Raw genomic sequence first — 26,955 nt, 5'->3', positions numbered from 1 at the left:
ACCTACTCAATTGTGCATTGTTACTTTTGAAAGGAAAATTCTGCCTGGTCCTTGCAGGTGATTAACTTACACCCTGAAGCGTGAGATTTTATTATCTTTAAATCACGATCTGGGCTTACAGAGCTGCAAATTTTATGTTAACAGTCATAAAATAATCCATCCCATTGTCAAATTCAGACCCAGCGTTTGTCTCAATAGCTCTCCATGGCATGAATTCTAGAAGTTATTTCAAACAAAAGAAATCATTCCTTGTGAATTTATTATCCTTCTGTTGAACTGAGTGTTGTGGCTCTTTACTATTATTGGTCATGGCAACAGAGAACTGTCCTAATTTGATTCAATGTTGTCCTCCACTCTATATTTTTATAAAAAGCTTCCATTGTCCGCTGTACAAGGTAGAAACGAATCTCCTATCTGATGTGTGGCCTTAAAGTCATGACTCAGATTACTGTTATTTAACATACCAGAGAACCCATTCATTCAAATGTTGTCTCCTCCCAGGCTGGCATTTCTAAGAAGCTGTATGCATATCCCAAACAATGCTGCTCTCACTTGGAATATTTGGGAATTTCCCTACTGGAATTCTCTTCAGAGCCAGTGGGACCCTGTTTTACATATCCTCAGACAACTCTTTGTCTTTTGATGGGGAATTTGATTTTTGGAAACAGCTAATCGTCACTCGAAGCCAAGTCTGTGGGTTAGATCTGGGTGATGTTTGGGGAAAAGAATGAGGTGTGAAAACAATGTAACAAGATTGATTTTCTAACGTGGCTCATACACTTTTCTTGACTGCAGTTCTCAAAGACCAGTTTCAAAAATCTTTTGAATTCTGGGAGCAATAATAAAAGAAGTTTGTAGCCTCCCGAAGTGACTACTTTGAATGCAACACTCATTTTGGGAATATAAATTCTGGTCTAGGTGGTAAAATGAAACTAGTTCCATTGCTTTAAAGTTAGACATTATTTTCAACATAATAATTCAGACCCAGGTCTAGGAATTCCCAAGTCTATGGAAAATCTATATACCCTTAAGCTTTACTTAATGGCCCAACCCAAAATGACCTTAAATGGCATGTTCAAACCAGGGAGCTCTAGCCTTCATAATCGTATATATTATTGGTCGTCAAACTATTAGTCTCCCCTGACTAACAGCTCATAAAGACCATTTCAATTAGGAAAGCTGGGTAGATGGGCTTTTAAAATATCTCCATCATTTCTTGTATTTATAAAAGGATGTCTCCATGAAGCAAATTTTTCTTATGTTAAGGTCACTTTTAAAATTCCCTTATGTACAGGCGCCTGGGCGACTCAGTCAGCTAAGCGTCCGACTTCAGCTCGGGTCATAATCTCACAGTTTATGAATTCAAGGCCCGCGTCAGGCTCTGTGCTGACAGCTCAGAGCCTCGAGCTTATTTCAGATTCTGTGTCTCCCTTTCTCTCTGCCCTCCCCCATGCGCACTCTTTTTCTCTCTCTCTCTCAAAAAAAAAAAAAAAAAAAAAAAAAATTAAAATTCCTTTATGTCAAAGCAGCCTTGCAGACAAATTGAAAATCTGACGCAGCTGAGTTTTCTATCACACACAAACTCTGCACACCTACCAATACATGGAAAATAAAATTGACAATAATAATAATAATAATGAATGGCTGGTATTTATTCAGTGCTTCTTGTGTTCAGGCTCCTGAATCATGGCATTTATACAGTGTTTCTATATAAACAGGGAAGCCCTGTGATGTAGGTCCTGCTGTCTGTCTTCTCCGCTTAGCAGGTGAGTAAATTGAGAAGTAGACGAGCAACGTGCATGAAGATCTGAAGTCAGAAGTGGGAAGCCTGGAATCTGAACCCACACCTACTTGCGTCCAGGCCTTGTGGACTTTGCTGCCCTCTGAGGACCGCCCTCTCTCTCAGTGTGAGGCTGGAGGCACTTTAAAGAACCCCGAATAGATTTTCCGTGATGCCCCATGCCTTAGAGCTCTTCGCCCATCCTCATTTATAAACCTTTGCTTCCTGCCTTTAAAAGAAATTATGTGCCCAGCCCGTTCAAGAGTTTAGTAAGGCCTTGCTCAGATCGAATTCCTCCAGTCTGAAACGCTGTCTGTTTCCCGTTCGAGAGTCACAGAAAATGGGGGCACAGGTAATCAGAGTCCTGGGTCTAATGCCCGTCATGGGCTTGGACGGGCCTGCGTCTTTGTTTTTCAGGCTTAGGAATTTCCAATGCTCTCTTCTCAGCACTGCCTTCTGCCCCTTTACCTTTCAGTCACGTTTATGACTTTTTCGTCTGAAATGTCTTCAGTTTCCCCTCCTTTAAATTATAGAGCCCCAAATGGCATAAGTTATTCCAGGGTCTGACCGGTGTCGTTTTTGCAACACTCTGTGCTCCCGTTCACGCCTTCGATCCCAGGGTTCTTGCACGGCAGAGTCGCCCCCGGCTGGGTCCCTCACAGGTCCATGGGACCAGGTGAAGCAAGTGCAGGGGCAGCTGGAAAAGCCTGATATGGAGCGAAGCTTCCCAAACACTCTGTGGGCCCTAGATTCCCCTGAGGGTCTCTGGCCAGTCCCTGGGGTGCGGGTTAGTGGGGGGGGGGTGGGAGTCGGCAGCCTTTTAAACCTCGTACCACCACCCCACCTCAGTTAAGTCATTGCAGCTTTACTCTCAGCTGTCTACTACGTAAGAGCTGGCATACAGTTTTCTTGGGGGATGACAAGAGGTTGTAGTTCTAGAGGCACAAATATTTGACAATCACTCAGGATAGAAAAAGCCTAGAAGCCTTCGAACGAGATGGCGAAGCGATTGAGGACGGTCTGCCTCTGCCAGCCTCTCGTCTCTGTGGGCGGATCATTTAATCTCTCTGCCTAGAGACCATCTAGAAAATGGGCTAAATATTATCTTGTAGGTTGTTAGGAGAAGGATGAGTAGGAACACCTGGAAAATGCCTGGCCTCAGATGTGACACACAGAAGCTACTCGACAGCAAGACGCCTTTTGTATTTGTGTTATGATTGGAAAAGATTCCGTACCTTGCTGACGATGTGTCCGTGTTATCGTTCTGAAGTATGAAGGCTAGAATATTTATTTACCATGACTGAGTGTTTTTATTTTTGGTAGATGTCAATTTTATTCTGGCCCAGAGTCATGATAATTAATATGCCGGATTAGAAGGTATATAGTATATTTAAGCTGGAACATAGTAATTGGGAGGAACGTTGCTCATCCTAGGACTCCGTTTTCATAGGTGGAGCCAGTGTTAACTGGCTGTTTCTATTTTTGATTATGTTCCATAAGAAGCAGCTAACTTTAGAATACAGTCTTCAAGCTTTTCAAGTATGGGGACACATTTCACTTTGATCTGTGTTCATCTTTGTGCTCTCAGCACCAAGGCTTGTGCCTGACGTGGAGCAGGTCTTGTGCAGCCCTGGGTGGGCCTTTGACTTTGGCTGCAAAGTAGCAAGGGCAAGAGCTATTGGTCGAGGGGAGCGAAACCCTATCTGGTGAAGTGAGTATATTGCAGTGAGAACACGTACCAAAATGCGTAGCTAGGGAGGGGTTAATAAAACTTGCCCACGAGAACATAGACAACACGATGCTGTGGTTGATGTAGTTCGTCCTTGACAACAATGACGTTAGAAGTGAGGAGGTCAACGCTGTGCCATGACTCGTGGGGAAGGAGGTGGTTTAAGGGAGCAGGTCAAGCATATACTGCTAGGCCCAGAGCAGGGATTGAGGACGGTAAAGGTCAACTCTGGGCTTGGGCAACTTGTTGCCTACGTGATACTTTTCCTCTTTAGTGAAATGTTTACGGTCGAGCATCCTTTGAGGGATAAGGTATGGGGGTTGAGAGAACGCGTCCGCATAAAGTGATGTTTTAAAACTCTAAATCTGATTGTCCGTCCTCTATGAACGCCCCTTCGGTGGCTTCCTTCTGGACTGAGAATAAAATCTAGCTCCTTTCAGTGTTCTGCAAGGTCTCCGTGATTCATCCCCTGTCTGTCTTCCTGGCTTCACCTCAAACCGCGCTTCCTCTCTTCATTCAGCTCCAGCCACGCTGACCTCTGACTTCAATTCAAAGAGACATTTCTGTCCCGGGAGGCTTTGGGCTTGCTGTCCTGCGGCCTGGTGGGCTTTCCCTCAGGCTCTCTCTGTCTTGCAAGTCCCTGGTCTTCCTTTAGCTCTGCAAGGTTCCCTCTTCAAAGAGGGCTTTGTAGACCACCCTATCAAGTCCCTTCCTTTATTTCCTTCCGAATGCTTAGATTCTCCAAGATCTTGGTCATTTATTAGTTTACATTTTCGCTATTGGTCTCCCGGACAAGAGGTAAAAGCTTCTTAAGTTCAGGGGACATATCTGCCTACTCTCCACTGCGCCCTCGGAGCCTGGCACGGTGCTCGGCCCAGACCACATGCCCAGGGAACTTTGCCAAATGAATACATGAATGAGGGAATGGGGACAAACAGAGCTCGGCTGGTGCACTGTGGTTACTTGGAACTGTGACTATTATTATCACGTAGCATTTTATGATTGTACCTTTAGATCTTTCAGAATAGGGAAATAATTTATAATATGTAAAAAAATTGTAACACTGAAAAAGTGTACATGTGCATACGAATGGCTATTATTTTTCCTTGTCACCACTTAAAATGGAAAAGAAATGGTTTTTTACGTGTCTGTGTACAATGGGAAGGTAGGTTGGTAAATTTCCCGTACGTGCCTGCAAGGTTACATTGCAAATATCCACTCACGTGTAACATCAGAGAGCCATTCCTTCTAACCTGGAGAGGGTATTTGTAATTTTCCTGCAATTTGTATCCACACAATAGATAGTTGTACATAAACAGACACTCAACCGTTCCAGCAAAATTCCTACCGCCAAAGAGAAAACACACACACACACACAGACACAAAAACGTCACAGTAAGCTGTAAAAAAAGTGCTTGGTTTTTTAAACGTAGAAATGGCAATTCGCAGCGTTTATATAAATTGCCGTATACGGAGGGTTGCAGCTCTGAGAATGAACAGTAGGAAAAGTTGCAGTGATGAGCAAATCTGAGGACACTTGTTTTGAAAGTAAAGGCTTAGTCAGTATTATGGCATTCTGGCAATCTGCATAACATTAACCAGAGCGCTTTGTATTGGGATTGAGACTTTATGTATTGATTTTCTCCTATGTAAGATGCTCTGACTAGAATTCTATTTAACATCCTCACAAAGAAACTTAACTTAGGTGAAATAAGGAGAATTCATTTTTTTCAAAGTCCCTCTTACGTGTGGGGCATATTAATCTAAATAATATCAACATGACTATTTCATCCAATGGCTGGATGGATCCACTAATTTGTAACTTCTCTTTTTTTGCTATTGGATCTAATATTTTGTACCTCATTTTTTGGCTATGATTTCACGCACATTCTGTGAATCTATAAATATACAGAAGTGGGAGATGGAATCAGCAGAAAATATAAATATCTTCAAAAGGAGTGAGATAAACTAGGAAGTATGAGATCCATAGTGAGAGAGTACAGGAGAGCTGGAAATTTTAAGGTTAAATAACAAATAGTTCACTTTTCCAAAGAAGACATCCAGATGGCCAACAGACACACGAAATAATGCTCAACGTCACTCCTCGTCAGGGAAGTACAAATCAAAACCACACTGAGATATCACCTCACGCCAGTCAGAGTGGCTAAAATGAACAAATCAGGAGACTATAGATGCTGGCGAGGATGTGGAGAAACGGGAACCCTCTTGCACTGTTGGTGGGAATGCAAACTGGTGCAGCCGCTCTGGAAAACAGTGTGGACGTTCCTCAAAAAATTAAAAATAGATCTACCTATGACTCAGCAATAGCACTGGTAGGAATTTACCCAAGGGATCCGGGAGTGCTGATGCATAGGGGCACTTGTACCCCAGTGTTTATAGCAGCACTTTCAACAAGAGCCACATTATGGAAGAGCCACATTCATCAGCTGATGAATGGATAAAGATGTGGTTTATATACACAACGGAATACTACTTGGCAACGAGAAAGAATGAAATCTGGCCATTGGCAGCAACGTGGATGGAACTGGAGGGTATTATGCTAAGTGAAATAAGTCAGTCAGAGAAAGACAGATACCATATGTTTTCACTCCTATGTGGATCCTGAGAAACTTAACAGAAGACCAGGGGGGAGGAGAAGGGGGAAAAAAGTTACAGGGAGGGAGGGAGGCAATCCATAAGAGACTCTTAAATACACTGAGGGTTGTATTGAGGGTTGATGGGGGTGGGGGAGAGGGGAAAATGGGTGATGGTCATTGAGGAGGGCACTTGTTGGGATGAGCACTGGGTGTTGTATGGAAGCCAATTTGACAATAAATTATATTTAAAAAAAACCCAAAAAGCAAAAAACAAGCACCCCCCCCCAATAGTTGAGCTTTCCCACAATGTCATACCTTTAGAATGTGAAAAACAGAGTTGCCTTAGAACAAGAGTGGAATGAAATTTCTTACGCATTTGTTTTTTGCATTCTCTTTTGTTTTCTGCATCAGTGTATTCAGTAGATATTTTCCCTGATGAAAAACTAATTTATACAATTGCTTTAGAGCTGTGGGAAGGGGGTGGATATTTGTGGATGAAAGAGAGTTTTTGTAGGAGAATGGAAGGAAGGCCAGAGCCCCAAGCCACACTGAGCCAAGTAATAGTCAAATTTGGACTTGCTATGACATCCCGTCCAGTGCTTACAGATTCAGTCCCGTCTCTCTGAGGTGACCTGCCTGAGAAGTCTATGGGGCAAAACACAACTTTGATAATCAGAGACCAAAGAGACTCAATCCTTGAGTATTTGTAACAGAAAGGACCAGTATTTAAGATATTCTGAAGTATACATTTTTTTAAGTGGCATTTTCATTTTCAAATGAAATGCTGTGGTTTATTTATGTATTTATTTAGCAAGCTAACATCCTAATGATACTGTAATGAGGCTAGAATTTAAGTCAGTTGGCATCTCCTCAGCTAAAGCCAATGGGATGGGGTGTGGGGGAGAGGGCAATTTCAGGGGGGGATGTGGAGAAATAGAAAGTTGGCTCAGGATTAAGAGTGTGCTGTGGGGCACCTGGGTGGCTCAGTCGGTTAAGCGTCTGACTCTTGATTTCCACTCAGATCATGATCTCACGATTCATGGCTTCCGGCCCCACATCGGGCTCTGTGCTGACAGCGCGGAGGCTGCTTGGGATTCTCCCTCTCCCTCTCTCTGCCCGTCCCCAGCTCGCACTCCCTCCCTCTCTCAAAGGAAATAAATAAACTTAAAAAAAAAAAAAAAAAGACTGTGCTAAAAAAAAAAAGAAAGACTGTGCTGTGACTAACGCACAGAGCCAATGATCAGCAAGTGGACAATATTTCACAAAAGTCCCAGAGGATGCCACTCTGGTCTTCCTTCAGGTATGAACAAATATTTCCCCCACAGATAGCTTTGTTGAGGATTTACTTTTTCTTTTTCCACAAAGACGATAGCGCCGAAATGCTAAAGTGATCTTTTATGCTTCTAAATGACCATCATAGGCTGCAGTAAGATGGCCACACTCCATCACAGTACCACACAATTGCGTGTTACCTTGGATACGAGGCTGGCTCTGTAGGCTGCTAGTTGCTTCAGGTACTCCTTCTTAGCAGCCTCGGTTTTCTTTTTATAGACCTGTAACAACAACAAAGAGTCTTAAATTAGAAAGTGCATCTGCTTTTGTTTGCAGAGAACTACAATGCAGAATGATAATTGCACGCACACACATACACACAATTATATAATCGTATATGTTTCCCCAAAGATTATGTTTTCTTACTGGAGCAGATTTCTAAGAAGTATGGCAATAGGCTAGATAAGAAGAAGATTAAGAGTAAGATTTTCCATTTACATTAAGCGTATGAAAGGATTTATCTGGGTTACTTTGAGAGTGGAGGTAGTTGGCTTAGAAAGATGCTATTGATGAAGGTTCCCAGGGAAACCACAAGCGAGTAAAGAAGCCATTCATATTTGTATAATGGGCAGATAATTCTACAGTGCATTAAAATCTTGGTATAGACGTTCCATGCTAAATATAAAAACAAGGACGGACTTCAAAGATGACCGATTCTGTTCAAAAAGTAAATCAAAGGAACAGTTACAAAGTTTGCAGGTTCATCACTATTTTAACAGTTAGAGCCTTGAAGTTCCATTTTCAAAGACTCAGGAGTCGGCTGCCGCAGTCAAAGACACGTTTGGGAGTAGACTGGGGACCCCGAGTGGCCGAGGACGGCACGCCATGCCATGCCGCGCAGCCTGCTCTGGTCCTGCCCTTTCCAACGAAGACACTGGATGACAAGGATCTGTGCACCCCTCACGGTGAGAAGGTAAAAATGTTCTGAAATGCATTTCATTTTACAGAAGCTTTTCAGTTTTCAGAGGGAATCATCTTGAAAATAAAAGCAAAATCGTCCCAAATTGAGCCAAAGTACTGAAAAATGACTTGCTGGTATGCTAAAGGTCACATCGCTAAGTTAAACAGAAAGGAGTCATTAGAGTCGAAAATGAAAGATTAGCAAAGTGAACATGCGTGGTTGTCGGCTACCATTAAGTTGATCCTTTCAAGGCTTTAGAATCTGTTTTTGGCAACCTTTTGAAACCAGCCTTAAAGAATAAAATATTTTTCACCATTTACTGTGTAAATGGAAATGTATTTTCATCAATACAACTATTTTAAATTTCCCACATCTTGAATTTCACAGCGGGGAATGAGGCTTGGCTAATATTTTTAATGCCGAGCTCAAAAACAGACACAGATCAGGATTGAAAAGTGGCTTTAGAATTAGTAAGCACAGTTAAATATAAATGATGTCTAAAGACGAAATACCTGCCCATGTTGGCAGCAGAGGTCAATTTATGGTTTCTAATGTCAAAGGTGGTTTGCTGAGCCCAGTACCTGACTGTGAAATTCAAGATCTGAGAAATATTATTTGCTCATGAATATATTAATTAAAGCAGAACATTTAAGGTAAACAAATGACTAACCTTGTCAACCAAATTATAAAAGACCCTATGAAATGAAGGTGCTAATTGTTTTTCAGTTGGGAGGTCTTCAGCCTCGACTTCTGTATTTTGGTATAATAAAAGGCAATCATGATAAGGCAATTATGAATCCGTACAATATCATCATATAACCCTTGTGCCATCTTTACTAAATACAAAACCAAAGAAACGCAAGAGAAGTTTGTTAGTAAAAAGCCAATACATTCCGTGGTTCAAGTACAAGAGTATTGGGAATTCACTAAGCTAATTATTGGAAGTCAAATTCAGATTCTCTTTCGAAAATTCGCACGTGAAAGCAAATAAATGCTGGCATGCAACAAATGCCATTGAGTAGTACGGTCTGTGTATATTATACATCTTGGTTCAGCCACCGTCAGTCAGAGACACAGAGCTCTCCTGCTTTTTATTGATTTATTTTTTTCTTGAGAGACAGATTTCTGTTTATAGTTTTCCCTTCAACCTCTGCTCCAAGACATGATTTATAATTCGTGATCTTCAACTGACACTGTTTACATTTGCTGTTAATACCTTAAAGCTGTTTTGAGAGGGTTTTGTCCCCACATAGACAGAGATGCTATTCAGGACTCTGAAGCAAATATTTAGTAAATATGTCTTCGATGGTAATATCCACTTGTATACCCAAAACATTTCCATCATGTTTTCATTAACACGCTACTCCAAGTGACCCCCAGTCAGCTAACGAGGATTCGCTGAACTCCTAAAGGCGAACACAACATCCTTTGGTCCATAGCGTTGACCGAAGCATCATTTTCTAAGTAGCAGTAGATACAATGGTGTTGTCAGAAGGCCTGATTATAGCATCTATCATCTTTCTTGCATTTGGTTTCTACTGAAACAGCAACAGTGTTACTCCAGTGCCGACCCTTTGCTGGGCTCCCGGGAGTCAACCTCACACAAAGTGTTAACTTTCCTGAAATTTGTTGATTAACAACCAGTGGAGAAAGGTGGCTAACTCAGTATGTTTTGGGCTGGATATGTGCCCCCTGGTTTCACTCTGGGATCGATGTTGTTAAAGGATACCTGACTAGCACTCAGAGCGCCCTGTTTTCTAGAAATGGCTCCCTATTGCCTATTGATGATTGGCTATGTGGGATCATCGCAACAGTGGCCAGATAGCACTTTAGAAAAGAGTAAACTCATCACGTCATATTACGTGGATTGATCGGTCTGCTCTTTCCTGCATAGCTGCAGATGTTCAGAAGGAGGATTCAAAGGGTGGTCATTTCAAGAGGTCTCTTTCTGTAGTTGCGGTTAAAGGGGAGTAGCCCAGAGTGAAATTAAAATCTGACGTGGTTTCCCTGACAGTAATTTAGAACCTTCACCTTTGAGAACTACCTAATGGCTCCATTATTATATAACCTGTATGTCTTACTGATGCTACCTTCTAAACTTGCACATGGATGCTTTCTGAATTCTAGATTTGACGGATACGTCCGAAGAAAGGCCTTGGATGTGTGAGAGAATGATGAAACTGTGTAAGAGTTCCTCATACAGGTGAAGTGGGAAACTCTTACTTTAGAACAGTTATTTAAAACTCCCCAGTAAAAAGTTCCTCAAAAATGTTTCAAAGCCTCTATTCATGGATGCAGAAAATCTCCTACTTGCAGAAACCGAAGATGATGCTGACTGCACTTGGCAATGAACAAGCCTTGCAGGGATCAAACCATCTAACCTAGGAAGATGGGTCTGATTTATGTCAAAGTCAAGTCTGGGAAAGAAACAGTTTCTCTCTCTCTTTCTCTCAGGGAAAGACAAATATTTTAAAGATATGTGGTTCACACAGTAAATATTAGTACTCGGGTGAGCTACAAAATGGCTTCCAAATGGTCGACAGCTGTTTGAAATAAAGTGCAAAGTTGGCCAGATGAGGATTTAAAAATCATAATACATCATTTATCATTTTCCCCAGCTCATCCAAACACTTTTGAATCCATCCTGTCCTAACTTAGTTATAGGCTGTGGTTTGTTATTCTAAGAAAGCTACCATATCCTATCTAAGGACTGCATCTTAGTGGTTAAACTAAAACATAAATGATGGCTAATCTAAAGCATACGTAGATAGACGTCAAATAGCATTTCTGGAGAACCCAAACTCTGTTCATATAATCTAGTGATTCACGGATTCATTTTTGAAATGCACTAAATACCAACATCAACACATGTTTTTATAGGCTGTTAATCCCTAATTAAAATCAGCAGTTCAGTATCAGTGAAAATGATAAACTCAAATAGGAAAAAAGTCTAGTATAATCTGTCATTTTCCTTTTTTACTTTCTGTTCCTTTCCCAAACAATCCATCTAACTCATAGAAAAAAAGGAAAATCTAAATACCGTTTAATTCCTTCTTCCTTCCTTCTTTTCTGCTCTGGCCCTTAGTTAATCTCCATAGTCATAGTTTATTTCAACCAAGCCTTTACAGTAATAATAAGAGAAAAATGTATAATTCTTCCAATTCTGTATTCTATTCAAACACTACAAAAAGAAAAAAAAACCCTAAAGGCATTTTTCTTTTTGGTTGACTTCAAATGTAGGGTTATTTTTCTTTTTTGTCCCCACTACCAGTCCATATTTATAGAAAATGCTTAGAAGTACAGTTGTGTATAAGAAATAATAATTTAATCACAATTCCCTGTTGTATCCTTTAGAAATTAACGTTTTCGGCTTCTTTCAATACTGTTATTACTTAAGACAGAGCAAGTGCATCTGTATTTTATATAGAACTTAGTACTTACATGTGGTTAAATTTCCATCATGTGTCACTTGCTCAGCGTTTTCTTAAGCATTCCAGAACTCAAAGAAATTTATAAAGTAGTATTCAAAGGAACGAAAACATCATACAATGTGACAAAAGTCTTACTATCAATTCTTTGGCTGACCATCTGATCCATCTAAATGGTCTGTACAACAACGTGTACAGAATGGTAGGCAAGCTCTTTTCTGAAAACAATGACCATACAATATACGTGTTGATTTACTAAATGAGGACGGTTGGGGCAAGCAGGATGTCATTCAGTTACACTTAACGATTCGTTGAGTGCCTACTGCGTGCCGGCTGTGACGCGAGGCACAGAAGCTACGGAATCAAAAAAGGCATTAAAAACATGCCTCTACTGTCTGCATTTCGTGTGTGGGTCAGGCTGTCTGTAAATTTAGACTCTTTAATTTTTTTGACAAGAAGGTTGCAGTGGTATTATTACTCTCATTTTACAGATAAGAAAACACAGACTGCAATGGATAGTTCTTTTACCCAATATCCTTCAACAAATCTAGCAAAACCATGAGGTGAACCAAACTGACCCAGTATCAAAGATCCACCTTTGTTTCCTCAGTGGCTCCTCCTAGCTGCCGGGGAACTCCCCTCGATGAGTCAGACACCCCACTGTACTGTCTACAGCTGAAGCCCCAGGACACAGGGCCTTGCTTGGGACATCTACTATGTGCCCAGGAAACATCTGCGACCGAGTGTAGACCCTCTGGTTCCTGATCTCTCCTTTTGTGAGTGTAAGCATGAGTGCTCGTGATAAAGTACCGAATTACATCTTCTACACTGAAATGCACATCAGTGGAAACAGAGGATTTGATATACAGATATGTCACCCGACCACTTCAAGTATTTTCACCAATAACACATAAAGCACAACCAGCTCGAATGAGTATTTTGCTCAAGTTCTCTCTGCATCAGTGCCATGGAAACTTTGAAGTGCGATGTGTTTCCACTGTGTATGAGCAAAGGATATTTCTACATCTGTACTACGTACGTTCATGCCTGCGTGCAATAATCCCGTTATGTACCGACAGTTATATGTGTGTATATACATACACACACACACACACACACACACACATATATACCTGCATATATATATACCTGCATTTTAGAAGCAAAACATGCTCATCATTTCATCTCACATTTTTAATTGCTCAGTGTCACATTCTCATGAATTAAAATGTTCTTATATTCTACAGTTTATAAATGAACAATTGTTTCACGTATCTTGTACTCCTAGTTGAAAAAAAAAAGGCCAAGTGCATTAGCGTTTATAAGGAAGTGGCTGAGATAAACACACGTGTGCATGTTACAGCGCCACAGGATTTTAGTTAACCTTAAGTGGTGTTGACGCAAAATCCAAATTTTACTGCAAGATAAGGGGGAGAAAACCCCGGCAGCATTTATGTAGTGGGTGTTGGAGCACCAACGAGGAGTAAATGATTTGATTCCATGGGCTCAGAGGATTTGTCAGCTGCCTCATAAGTATAATTCTGGCTCTTCATATCCCTGCTGCTTCTAATTTAGCAGGACAGGCTCATAATTGAAGCAAATTAACTATTTACACTTGCCGCTTCTACCAGGGGAAGAGGACAGGCAGCAGGAAAGAATGAGTAGGAAATTACATTCTTGCCACTTGTGTCAGATCTGCCCTTATATAAACACATTAACAGTAATTTCATGAGGCGTCAAACATAGGAATAAATACTGAGGGATAAAATAATGAGGTGTTGCTATTGAGCTGAACTGCTATGGCTAATATCCTTGGATATGAATTATGCATCCTGAAAGAAGGCATATGTTACAGTATTCCAACAGTTTCCCTGCAAGTGATATCTGCTCATTAGGTTCTGGATCTGGAGGTAAATCGACTCTCCTCTTCCATGCACGACGGGACCAACGTTTACAAAAATATACTCCCCGGGCACCGTGGGCTGTGGTTTCTCCGAACACACCAAACTCTGAACAGGCCTTCCACTCCATTTTTAGCATAACAGCATGTTTATTTAGCTCTCTGGCTGAAGCTTTAAAGCCATTTAATGTAATGTAAACAAGAACATTTTGTTTGTAATTTGCTAAATGTATTACAGCCCGCCTGTGTCTCCAATTAGGAACTTGAGGTTCATTTAGTAATTTACATCTGGTTCTGATTTAAGGTGACTTTCCTCTTCCACTTAAGAGCTGACTTTCTGTGGCTAAAAAGGACCCGAGAACCCTTTATCGTTCCTCGGACCAATCCCTCTTGCTTCAACGCTGGACAGACTCCTTAATTTAGTAGGGCTTGGTTCGTTCTCTATTGTCACTGTGGACCCAGATCTTACAGTGCGGTGACCGGAATCAGAGAATTCAGAAATCACGGGGACAGATAAGAAATTTAGCTGAGACCTCCTAAAAAAGATGCTGAGGGCTGCTGAAACTCCAAGGAGCCTCATATACAGGGCGTGATATTGTTAAGTTATTATTTTTCATTCTCCGTAGGTTCCAGTCGGTGGAAGATAAGTAGCAAAGACCAGCATCACAGCAATACTTCTGCTTTATTTCCCTTTCTCCATCTGGTGCCTTCTGAACAACTTAGCATGCTTCCGAAATGGGCTCTCCATTGTCTTACGATTCATTAGCATTTAAAACCTCTGGTAGGAATCGCAAACGCAATTCTTCTTCCATTCCGGGTCCAGCACCATCTTCCAAAGGATGAACATGGAGAGATCTCGGATACGTGACGTTTGTTCAGTGGTGTTGGTGGGGATGATTCATAAGGGAGGTTCTGTGTTCCCGGAGGACTTTTGTCACTTCTTTCAGCTTCCTTTTGGTTCTTCTTCTTTGAGAGATTCCTCACAGAAACCAAAGTGCGTACAGTTGCTCGCTCACCATGGATTCTGAAAATAAAGATCCGCCCTTCTGCTGTGCTTTCTCATTCCCGCCCACCCTCCACAATGAGGAAGCATGTGACATAAACATACAGCGGCTCTATTAGTCATGTTCTCTCTGGCTGTCAAGAAAACATTCAATCGTAATCTCACTAATAGCTGTTTTTCCTTAAATATTGTAATTTTCTGAGCCCCTAATAAATCATCAATAATTTTGTCCATTTTTCCACAGTTTGTGTTTATATCTGTAGCTGTTCATAATTGTGGGCTATTATGACAACAGGATTTGTGAACAATTGTGGCACGTGAAATCCTAGCTTCCTACCCAAACCAGCTGCCTACACAATGCCAATAGCATCACGTGGGGCTCTTGCAACACGCCTAAATTTTGAAGTTTAATGGTCTGCCTCTAATCGGCTCCAGCAACATTCTTTTAAAAATACATAGCAGTGTGTGTGCTCCCAAATTTGAATATTAGATGAGTAAAAATACAATTAATTTAAGTTCGGAACGGAGATACTATGTGATGTTGGCACAGTGAGTCAACATAAAGGGAAAGAACAGGTGGTAACACACATAATAACACTTTGGGAGATGCCGCTGAAATTCTCTCAATGCCCAAATGTGCATTCGAGGCAGGCATGTTCGCTTTGCTGGCAACTCTTGCAAAGTGGGGGAGAAAAGCTGCCACATAGCAGCAGGGCAGTGGCCCGTCTGCTGCGATACACTCCCTTTTGTAAGCACAGTGTCTGATTTCATTCATTTGACCCTCTCTCTGCTTGTGCCTGGGATGGGCTTGCATCCACTGGGCCTTACCAAACCATACTTTGTAGCAAACTCTTCAGCCTCCCTATCTTGAGTAAGCAAGATCAGCTTTTACGAGGAGAGGAAAAGCTATGCTGAACCCCTGTTAAGTCAAAGGAGCACGGAGCCTGGGGACAAGCCATGTGAGTGACCCACGCTGCTCCCAATACCTTGATTTGGTAATGGTGCTCAACTTCTTAAATATCAACTTAAAATTTTTTTTAATGCTTATTTTTGAGAGCAAGAGAGAGAGAGAGTGAGAGTGAGGGAGAGAGAGAGAGAGAGAGAGAGAGAGAGACCAGGGGAGGGGGAGAGAGAGAGGGAGACACAGAATCCAAAGCAGGCTCCAGGCTCCGAGCTGTCAGCACAGAGCCTGATGTGGGGCTCGAACCCACGAACCGCGAGATCATGACCTGAGCTGAAGTTGGACGCTTTACCGACTGAGCCACCCAGGCACCCCTTAACTTTTTTTTTTAATAAGATAAAGAGATGGGTATTTTTAACAAGGTATTTTCCAAAACAATCTTGGCATAGCTTTTTAACACCTGGATTCTGATTATGAAATTGCTTTCAAATATCCAATGAGTTATACAGGCCAACTACTATGTAATTTCAGCCTTTATTTTTTATTTATTAAAAAAAATTTTTTTTTAACGTTTACTTAGTTTTGAGACAGAGAGAGACAGAGCATGAACAGGGGAGGGGCAGAGAGAGAGGGAGACACAGAATCGGAAGCAGGCTCCAGGCTCTGAGCTGTCAGCACAGAGCCTGACGCGGGGCTCGAACTCACGGACCGCGAGATCGTGACCTGGCTGAAGTCGGAGGCTTAACCGACCAAGCCACCCAGGCGCCCCCAGCCTTTATTTGTAAAACAAATTCTTCCCCCAAACCCCGAATATTTCTGCTAAGAGAGAACCTAAAGGTGGACTCATTACAAGTCACTTATTACATGGCAAAGAAAACGCAAAAGAGAAAGCGGAAAAAGTATACATGTCATCACACGTATACAATTATAAATCCTCAAATGTTACATCATAGCTGTGAGTCTATCCACATTAGAAAGGCTCAGCCCCGATTTGAAAGGCAGTATGGGAGAATGGGAGTAATTTTCCTTTTTAACATGACAGTTGAGAATAGAGAAGCTCATATTCTTTGGGCCTGTGAATGCTTTATATGGTCACACAAAAAGAATGTGGAATATTATCTTAATGTTCCCCTCTTGCTATAATAAAAATAAACGGCCTTATTATAATAGAATTAGTGGGAACAACCTGCAGCATTATATTTGCTGCCTTGAGGAACGACCCGATTTTCATCATATGAGCATTATTCTTTTCCACCGGAAACACGGGTATAGGCACTGACTTTTCACGGTGATAATGTGAAGGCCCAATCGTGGGCTAGGGAGGGTCTTTGTACACTTCCCCCTTTGAAACCACTGGTCTTCATATCACACGAGCTCTTGAGTTCCTTTAGTGAATGTGGGAAACAATTAGGAAAAGGTATCTGGGGTCAGGGAGAGAGATAAGAGGAGTCAGACGAGTGATGCACAGATGTTTCGTGGAGTAACGAAACATCTAACATCGGCAAAGCCGAAGCTAGAGAAGCACATACGTTCCTTGGAACAACACCCCCCCTGCCCCCCCACCAGCTGAGTCTTGGGTAGAGGGAGGGCTGGGTCTTCAGGAGGGAATCACGTGTGTCCTCTGATGAATGAGACTTCCTGCAATCACTTTCTGAATGTCTCCTCTGGGAAATTTCATCTCACCAAGCAAAGGAGTTTATAGTATTGGAGCCTGGTACCTAGCTAAGAATACACACAGGGGTGATCAGAGTGGAGACAGGGGTACATCCCGTTGTGTGGCATCAGGGATGGCTCTGGGAGGCATTATGGTTACAAAACCCAGGCAGGAATGGGGTTGGGATTCCTGGTCTCATGTGCACTTAGTTCCTCGTTCAGCAGCGCTCTACTGAGTGGAAGAATGAAGTCACTGCAGAATCCCACCAGTGAATGTGCAACATCAGCTGGGAACCATACCTCAGCTTTGGGAGGGTGGGAGCGAATTTATCTGTGATAGGCTAGAAATCAGCTCTAAAACCCCCAAACAACTGTATTAGGGGTTCAGCAGAATCACAGAATACATCGACCACCCTCTTAATAGTGAGATGGATGTTTTAAATGAGTGCACAATGTTTCAGTGGGGTGTTTTCTGTCCCGGAAGATGAGTCTTGCAAGATGGTGGCCCACACTGTAAGCCTGTGCCTTCCTGTGAAGTCACCTCTGGGCTGGCAATCTTGGAAAGGACATAAGAAAATATATGGATATTTCAGACTATAAAAGGTAGCTTTGACTGACAGAAAAGAAGGCTTCGGGAGAACTGGGAGGAAGGGCAGTTTCTACGTTCCTTAGCAACTGGTTCTACCATCACCACCATAACTGACTGCAGAGAATGATAAGTTCTAGTCACAGTAACTATATGCACCAGCCAAGTAATCTTAGATGAACCATTCAGCGGAACGAGGGACTCTGTTTTGTTCTCTGCCAGACCTCCGGTGTCCAGAACAGTGCCTCAGGGCACATAGTAAATGCTCAGCGAACACTTGTTAAATGAATACATGAATGAATTTAACTATCTGGCTCTATTTCATGATCTACAAAATTGAGATAAAAGTGTCTATGAGCACTCAGCAGAACCAATGAGACAAATCATGTGAAAGTGTTCTGAGAAGAGTAAGAAACTATATACATTTAGATGTTGATCCATACTCGCAAGATACAGGTGCTTCTAGATGTATATAGCTTTGAGACTTTCTGTTGCTTACACACTTCCCTGGACCTGATGAGGAAAGGTGAAGGTCTCTACCAAGAGTCAAATGTGAGATTAATACACCATTATTAGTACCTTTCCGTATTCTGCAACAGCTGAAGGTGCATCCATGTAATTGTTTCAATGACTGTAATTTATTTATTTATTTATTTATTTTTCAACGTTTATTTTATTTTTGGGACAGAGAGAGACAGAGCATGAACGGGGGAGGGGCAGAGAGAGAGGGAGACACAGAATCGGAAACAGGCTCCAGGCTCCGAGCCATCAGCCCAGAGCCTGACGCGGGGCTCGAACTCACGGACCGCGAGATCGTGACCTGGCTGAAGTCGGACGCTTAACCGACTGCGCCACCCAGGCGCCCCTCAATGACTGTAATTTAATGATAATGCTTGCCTATTTTTTTTTCTTTTTGACAATGAAATTCTAGATGGTGACCATGGCAATCTACTCCATGGTTTAGAAATATGGGATCAGTATTGCTTCTTCGTTGAGGTGGGCTACATCTGCGTACTGAGCTCTTAGCTCTCTCTGTGATTCCCATCATCCTTAAGACCTTCTGGGCTACTTATGCTGTGGCTGAGATGCTCCACATGGCCCTCCCTAAGCATGGTCCTCACATCGTGGCGATCCACACCAGAAGAATATAACCAGGCATCTGGTCCCATTTAACACAGCCTAAAAATACAAGTATACGTGAGATTGAATAACAGGCTCTGGTGGTCTTTAGGGAATGGCTAAGGTTCGTTTGGCAAAGAGCAAAGAGGGTTTTGATGACCAAAGGGTACATAATAAGTGCTCGAGAGAGGTGTATACAGTTTTCAAAATACTTTCAGTGGTTTTTTTTTTTTTTTTTCAGTCTTTATGATCACATTGGCAACGTTAAGGAATGATGTAATCCTGGCTGGGACATGTAAAAGTCCTTCCAATAGTAACTACAGTATATAAACTTCGAAACAAAGGAAACTAACATGCTATTTACGAAAGAGTAGTAAAGGAGTATAAACTTATGTGAAAGTCTCTTGAAGTCCGGTTCGGACAGGGCGCATTCTCAGACTTAATTCTGGTATAGGAAAACTTCACCCACAGTCCTCCGAAGCTGTTTTTTTTTTTTTTCTTTTTTTTTTTTTTTAGAGTGCATACTCTTTCTTAAACCACGTTGATTCCCACCAGCCCACTTTGCATTCTTTCTTACCTGTTTTTGCTCTTCTCCTAAACCATCCCACATTGAAGCCACAATTTTAGAGACTTCACCAAAGGTAGCATTTGGATTTTGGCCCTTGATGGCAGCCTGAGTATCACGAAAGAACAATGCATATGCAGACACAGGCTTCTGAGGCTCATTGGGGTCCTTCTTCTTCTTCTTTTTTGGGGTTTTTGGCTTTTTCCCCATGTCAGACGCAGGTCGCTTCTCTCCACCATTAATCTGAAATAAAAAAATCAAATCAGAATTACAGAGGAACTAAGAAAATTTGGCAACATATCATATTGATCTCCTTGGTGGCTTACACGGATATACTCGTCACGCAAACACAGACATTCCTCAGGGGCACCTGGGTTTGTCGCTGTTGTTGTTTTTTGGATAAAACTACCTTCATATTTCCTGCAGTTGCCATATTTATCCTTCTTTCAACCTAATTTACATACCTTTCGAATAGCATTATTGATTCTTTTTCTACTATTGTTATGCCATTAAATATCATCCCTTACCCGTCAACTTCTCATTTTTCCCATTCAGGAAGCTGAATGAGAAGCAGCATTGTAACTGTGACGGCAGTGGATTCCTCTTGTAGTGACCCTACTGTATGATCCATCTAACTTGTGTTCTTTGGGGCAGTTTAGCCTTTTCTTCCTAATTATGATTTTAAAACCATGGTGGGTGACGTGTCCAATAATAAAGTTGAAGGACGTTTGATGTTGCACTTAGGTCTATAGAAGGCTAGCAATACTCATGGTTTAGAGACTGGCATCATCTAGACAGATCAGTGCTGTCCAGTGGAACTTTCTGTAATAAGGATAAAGTTCTATAGTCTGCATTATTCGAAAGGGTAGCCACTTGCCATATGTAACTAATGAGCACTTGAAATGTGGCTGGAATAAATAAGGAGCAAAATTTAAAGTTTCATTTCATTTTGAATGCTTGAAACTTAAATAGTTACATGTGGACAGCGGCTATCATATTGGACAGTGCATCTCTGGAGACCTTCTAGATTCCAGATCTTTCTAGAACAGCTCTACACTCAGTTTAAAAATTGGTTCTATTTTCTTCCTTGTCCTCCAGTATGGATATCTGGGTGATTTCAATTGTTATTCTGATGCAGGTGGGAAAAGACATCCTGAATCGTTTTAAGGCACCTGCATTTGAATATTATCTTTGACATTAGCTAATTATATGTGGTGTGACTTCACCTCTATAGAATGGGAGATTGTGGCTAGGATTTCTCTCTGGCCCTAAAATTCTACGAATCTCCACGAATATCAAATAGTGCTGCCTCCGTTGGGATCCTCTGCTCAGGCACCCCCCCCCCCCAACATAAAGGCACATGCGCGCTGTCTCCGGATAATGCTGCCATCATCACATGAGGTACGCTGCACCTTCCCCTTCTGCTGTTGATGCTTCTTTCCGTTCTGCAAACATATGTACAAGCAATACGTATCTTATCCAGACAAATCGCTAGGCAGGGGAGTTCGTGTAAAATGACTGCCAGCGGCGGAGAGCAAGCGTGGCGTCCAGTGGATATGACACCAGAGGATCTAGACTTAGTCCCTCCTTTGCTATTTTTGCCTGTGTAATCTTGAGCAAATTATATATTTCTCTGGGCCTCCATTTTCTCTACTGCAAACCAGCTGCGGTGCCATTTTGTGGTTACTGAGATGGTATATATTTATATTTGCTTAAAACTTTTAAGATGTTAATTATGGCAGGCACTTAAAAAAATTCACTGAATGAATGGAAAGAAATTTGTGATGCCACACTGTCATCGTTTAAAAGATCTGCTCCGAGAACTAGAGGGAGACAGGAAAAAAAGCTACATGAATTCTTTGCCTTGTTGTTAGTGAGAAAGATAACTAAAAGCTTGTCATTTTGAAATTGCCTACTGAAGGAGATCAAACACCCCTGCGGGGACAGGATGCTTTGAACCCGGCGAACGAAGGTAGATTAACGCTAGAAGATATCTTCCCCAGGATGGATCTGAGAGGTGATCGTGTGAAATTGTTGGTCCCCACGTAAATCTGCGAGAGGTCTAGCACGTTAAGGCTGAGTTGATCCTGGGCAAACTGGTGTTAGTTATAGACTAAAAAGGTGGGCAAACATGACCTAGAACAGTGGCTCTCCAATACGGCTGTCCATTAGAATTGTCCAGAAACTTCTAAATAATATTCGATGCCCAGGCTTTACTCTACACTAATGAAGCAGAATGCTTATGAGTCGGAGACACTGGCCTCAGACACACCCTCAACTGTAGCGTTCTCACTGGTATTTAATTGCTTGAGAGACAAAGCCAACAAAAAGTCACCTTTCTCTTTGCTCCTATGGGATACACATGGCAGTATCTTTCTTTCCTCTCTTCACAACTAAACTCCTCCACGTGGTTGTCCGGGCTGGGTATACACAGCCTCTGCAACTCATTTCAGTGTGCCTTCCCCATCACTTTGCTCTCAGTTCAGGTCACCGAGGGCCACTATGCCTTCCTGATGTCTTTTGCTGTAAACTGTCTTCTCTCATGAGTTTGTACTTAGGTAATCTCCTAAGCACACAGTTTCCATTACCTTTTGTTGGTGGACAACTGTCAAACTCATGTTTCCCCTGAATGTTGAACACACTGACATGACTGCTAGTTGACATTTCTATTTGCAAGCCTTTTTTACTTTTTATATATTTTTATTTTTTAATTCTATTTTTGTTATTTTAGTGTTTATATTTATTTATTTTTTAAAAAAAATTTTTTTTCAACGTTTATTTATTTTTGGGACAGAGAGAGACAGAGCATGAACAGGGGAGGGGCAGAGAGAGAGGGAGACACAGAATCGGAAACAGGCTCCAGGCTCTGAGCTATCAGCCCAGAGCCCGACGCGGGGCTCGAACTCACGGACCGCGAGATCGTGACCTGGCTGAAGTCGGACGCTTAACCGACTGCGCCACCCAGGCGCCCCTGTTTATATTTATTTTTGAGGAGAAAGACAGCATGAATGGGAGAGGGGCAGAGAGAGACGGAGACACAGAATCCGAAGCAGGCTCCGGGCTCCGAGCTGTCAGCACAGAGTCCGACGCGGGGCTTGAACCCACAAACCTTGAGATCGTGACCTGAGCTGAAGTCGAACGCTCAACTGACTGAGCCACCCAGGAGCTTCTCTACGTGCAAGTCTTAAAGTATCTCAAACTCAGTCAAGTTCGTGTTATTCACTTGTATAGTTCCGTGCATTTCCTTGAGAACACACATCATACGAAATTATATAATAATTTAAATGTTAGATCTTCTCCCGCCCCAGACTGTAAGCACCATTAGGGCAGGTCCACATGTGATTTTGTTCACTAGCACTTATCATGGTTCCTAACACATAGTAAGTGCTTAACATTGTTAGAATAGTAATAAAAATTATAACATAAAATAATAACATAACTTAGAGGAGGAATAAATCAAAGCAGAAGTGGTTTCTGTTATAGGAAATTAAACCATGCTAATTTACTTGGGAGCTTTAGGACAATAAGCACATATGTAGTAAGACAGAAAACAAATAGACTTTTAGAAAATATTTGATACATTAATAGTCATTCCTCTGGGTTATAGACTGAATCTTCATGATTTTCTTCTTTGTATTTTTCATAATATTTTATAAACCTGACCATTCTTGTATTTGTAATTATAAAATATTTATTAAAAAGAAAAATAGAAAGGAGTTAACCAAAGTCCACAATGAAGAATATTAAAAAAATGGAGGGATCATGATATTGGAGGTCATGTTGCTTCAAGGATTGAAAATATTTAGAAACAGGGAACAAAGTGAAGGAAAATAAATGCTTACCTATATGGAATATTACCTGGGCTCATTTGAAATTTCAGTTAAAAAATTAGTGACGTATTAAAATTTCTATGATTGCAGAGGTTATCAATCTTTTTGGAAAATACTCAAATGTCAATCACAGAAGTCAATATCCTATGACGCAACGTAAATATACTTATTAAAAGATTTTCCCAAATTATTTAAATAATTTCCCTCCTCCACTGTCCAAAATTGTCTTCGAACCGCTGAACTGTATGCAACCTTTCCTTTTTAAATTGTTATTTGGACAGTCGGGTGCAAGCCTGATTGATTGACTGATTACCGATTGATATTTATTTAAGTTTATTTATTTATTTTGAGAGAGACACAGAGAATAGCGGGGAAGGGGCCAAGAGAGAGGGAGAGAGAGAATCCCGTGCTGACAGGATGGAGCCTGACGCGGGGCTCGATCTCACAAACTGCGAGATCATGACCTGAGCTAGAATTAAGCGTTGGCTGCTTAACCAACTGAGCCACCTAGGCCAGCCACCTCTGCCATTAAGGAAAACTGGCACCCGAGACGGCCAAGCTAAAGGCTACACACAAAATATTTACGTCTCAGGATTCACTTGTCTTTCCCTCAGTAATTAAAGTAGATCACTAAAACTATATTCTTGGATCATAATATTCTGACCACTTACAGAATCGCCCGTATGGAACTGAACTGGGATTTCAGCTATGCCCTGACTTCCATCGCAGGCTGATAGAAGAGGACAAAGCAAAAACAAACACTATTTATGAAAGGTCTCTATTTTTTTTTAATTTTTTAAAATACTTATTTTTGAGAGAGAGAGAGAGAGAGAGGGAGAGAGAGAGAGGAACAGAGTGCAAGACGGTGAGGGGCAGAGAGAGAGGGAGACACAGAATCTGAAGCAGGCTCCAGGCTCTGGGCTGTGAGCACAGAGCCCAATGCGGGGCTCGAACTCACGAACCATGAGATTGTGACCTGAGCTGAAGTCGAGCACCTAACGGACTGAGCCACCCAGGCTCCCCAAAAGCTCTCTATTTTTAAAAAATAAAATGTGCTTTGAAGGGAATCAGTGTTCCTTGTATAAAGACTTATTGGGTAAGCACAACATCTTTGTTTTTAGGGTGCAGCATAATGGAATGAAAAGTCCTCATTGTGGTTTGATATCTAATGCATCCAACTTGGGCAGTGCTGTGTGAGTTTAAGGGTGTCTGCCACATGAACCTCCTGATTATTTATTTTTCATTTTTCTTGTGTTCCTGAGGATACAGAAATGAGCTATTGTTTTAGATTCTGTGTAAGGAACCGGGGATTTGTAAGGCCTACTTTCTGGAGGTAGCTTCATCATGTATTTGAAAAGCACATGATCATTGCTCATATGCAAAGCCTCCTTGAGGAAAAAATCGTTGTTATAATTTGGGTCCACTTACGTGCCAGTAACAGATTGCATTTTGAAAGACACCTGGCTTTTTTGACCACCAACTACTTGGGATGAACACGATGATGAATATCATTACGGTGGAAAAATCAGCTAAATGGATCTGTAATAGGTCCCTGAACCTTAATTTTGAGTATTGTCTAGATCCTGAATTCCTACTTAGATGGATGAAAGCTTATAATTTTACATCCTAATTTTCTAAGAGACCCTGACTTCTAAAGTCGAGAGCAGCCCTGTCTCATAGAATGTTCTGGAAAGATGGAAATATTCTCTGGGCTGTCGGAAAGGGTGGCCGCTAGCCACATATGGCTCTAGAGCCATACAACTGATGAAGTGTATTTTCTATTTATTTGATTTTAATTAGTTACATTTGAAGGTGCTGTCATGCATGACTAGTGGCGACTGCAATGGACAGTACAGCATTGTGTACCGGGCACTGTTTTAGAGCGCAACATTTCTAAAGTTACTAGGGCTCTAAAATGAGAGCGTTAAATTTAATCCCAACATCATAAGCTCTCGAAGAGAGAAGAAACCGTATAATGCAAAAGTATAAACTCCCCGTGGTGACAACAAGCACATTCGAAGCAAGGACCAGGTGCCATTCCTGTGCCCAGCCTTGTTAATTTCTCCCAGCCTTGGTATGGGGTCCTACATGCTGTGGATCACCACACACGTCCACTGCTGTATCTTACAGCACCGGGCGGAGGCTCAGAGTTCCAAGACAAAGGGCATTCGAAACAAATGTAAAAGTTGTATGAAAACCAAAACACGGCTGGGTTGTAATGGCCCTAACTGTAATCCTGATCACCGACAGATTTACTTCACATCCGATTAAGGCACTAATGAATAAATAAATACATACACAAATGCATAAATAAATATTACTCTCACATAAGCTTCACGCAGACGCATGGGCTTCCTGTAACTTACTCGTAGACATAGATTTATTTCTACAATCCCTGGAGGTGTCCTTAGGCTCCTGCTAACCCACTCCTGTCATGTCTTATTGCTTAATTATAGTGATGTATTTAACTTATTTATCACAAGAAAACAATAATTTCTCACTTTAAAAAAGCGTGTGTTAACGGTGTTGCTTAGATAATACTTCTTAAGAATACAGAGTACACGAGTTAAGACTCTCAAGGAAAGAGAATCACTGATATTGAAATGTCCCTGGAGAAGCTAGAAACGTCTATAAGCATATTTAAAATAAACTGCCGCGGTCCCAAAGCCTTTAATGGAGCTGGGAGAGCTGTTTAATGCACACTATCTTGCAGTAATCGCTGGAGTTTAAAATAGATTTTAATCAAGCACCATCTGCATAATAGGCTGAACAAACAACATGGAACTCTACTTATAACTCTTATCATATAAAGTAAATATTATAAAATCTTCGCCATAGAAACAGGACATATCACAGCACTTTTTGTGATGGTGCTGTTGCTGTAAGTGAAAAATTTTGCTACTTAAATTCATTCTCTCTTTTCTCTCTAAACTACGCCGTCCAAAATCCCCTTATGAGAATAAATTCAAATAAGCATGGAAAGTAAGTCATCTGGTTACTCTGAAATCAGCAAGGCTGCAATAATACTTCTTTCATTTTGCAATCAGGTTTATTATTATCATTAATAATAACAGTACATTCAATGACTCAAAACATCAATTATAAAAAAAAGGTTTGTGAAATGCTATACTCCTGAAATGATTCACCAGTGTGAATGTGTATCATCGTTTATAAAGCAAATTCATTTTTAAGGATCCCTGATCCTGCCAAACATAGCTGAGTATTGCTTGAGGATGATGAGTTCAGCAAGGGTACTCAGTGGCCTTATGTAAGGATATGCAATTTGGGCCACTGTCCAGAAAAACTACGTGAAAGTGAGGAAGAGAGTTGATTGCAATTATATATACCTATTATATTTATGTTTGTCAATTCTGTGGAATTCACATGGTCTTTTCCAAATGTGCCTCTCTGGGGCAATACTTTTCACTTCTTATTCTTTTGGAAAGAGGGTTTCTCCTGCTGTGTGTAGAATGCGCAAGGTGCCTGTGTTCAATCTCACTTTATTTTTACTCCACGAATTAATAAAGTGTGCTCAACGATCTAGGGCATGAATCGTCTAGGAACATACACACCTTGAGAATACTCCGTCCTAGTATGATTTAATTACTCAAATGGATTTTAGGAACAACTA

At 41.4% G+C, this 26,955-nt stretch overlaps 1 protein-coding gene across 1 annotated transcript in view; it reads right to left on the bottom strand.

Moving 5' to 3' along the window:
• TOX (thymocyte selection associated high mobility group box) overlaps positions 1 to 26,955 on the bottom strand; it is a 306,391-nt gene that overhangs the window by 15,694 nt on the left and 263,742 nt on the right. Inside the window, exons 5-6 of the mRNA XM_030303852.1 lie at positions 19,507 to 19,737; positions 7,579 to 7,659 (exon numbers count right to left, since the gene is read on the bottom strand). Of these exons, the coding sequence (XP_030159712.1) occupies positions 7,579 to 7,659; positions 19,507 to 19,737 (312 nt within the window). The remainder of the gene's footprint in view (positions 1 to 7,578; positions 7,660 to 19,506; positions 19,738 to 26,955) is intronic.

This window comes from Lynx canadensis, chromosome F2 (genome assembly GCF_007474595.2).
Source record: "Lynx canadensis isolate LIC74 chromosome F2, mLynCan4.pri.v2, whole genome shotgun sequence".
Lineage (NCBI taxonomy): Eukaryota > Metazoa > Chordata > Mammalia > Carnivora > Felidae > Lynx > Lynx canadensis.
This window is presented reverse-complemented; position numbering and strand designations above follow the sequence as displayed.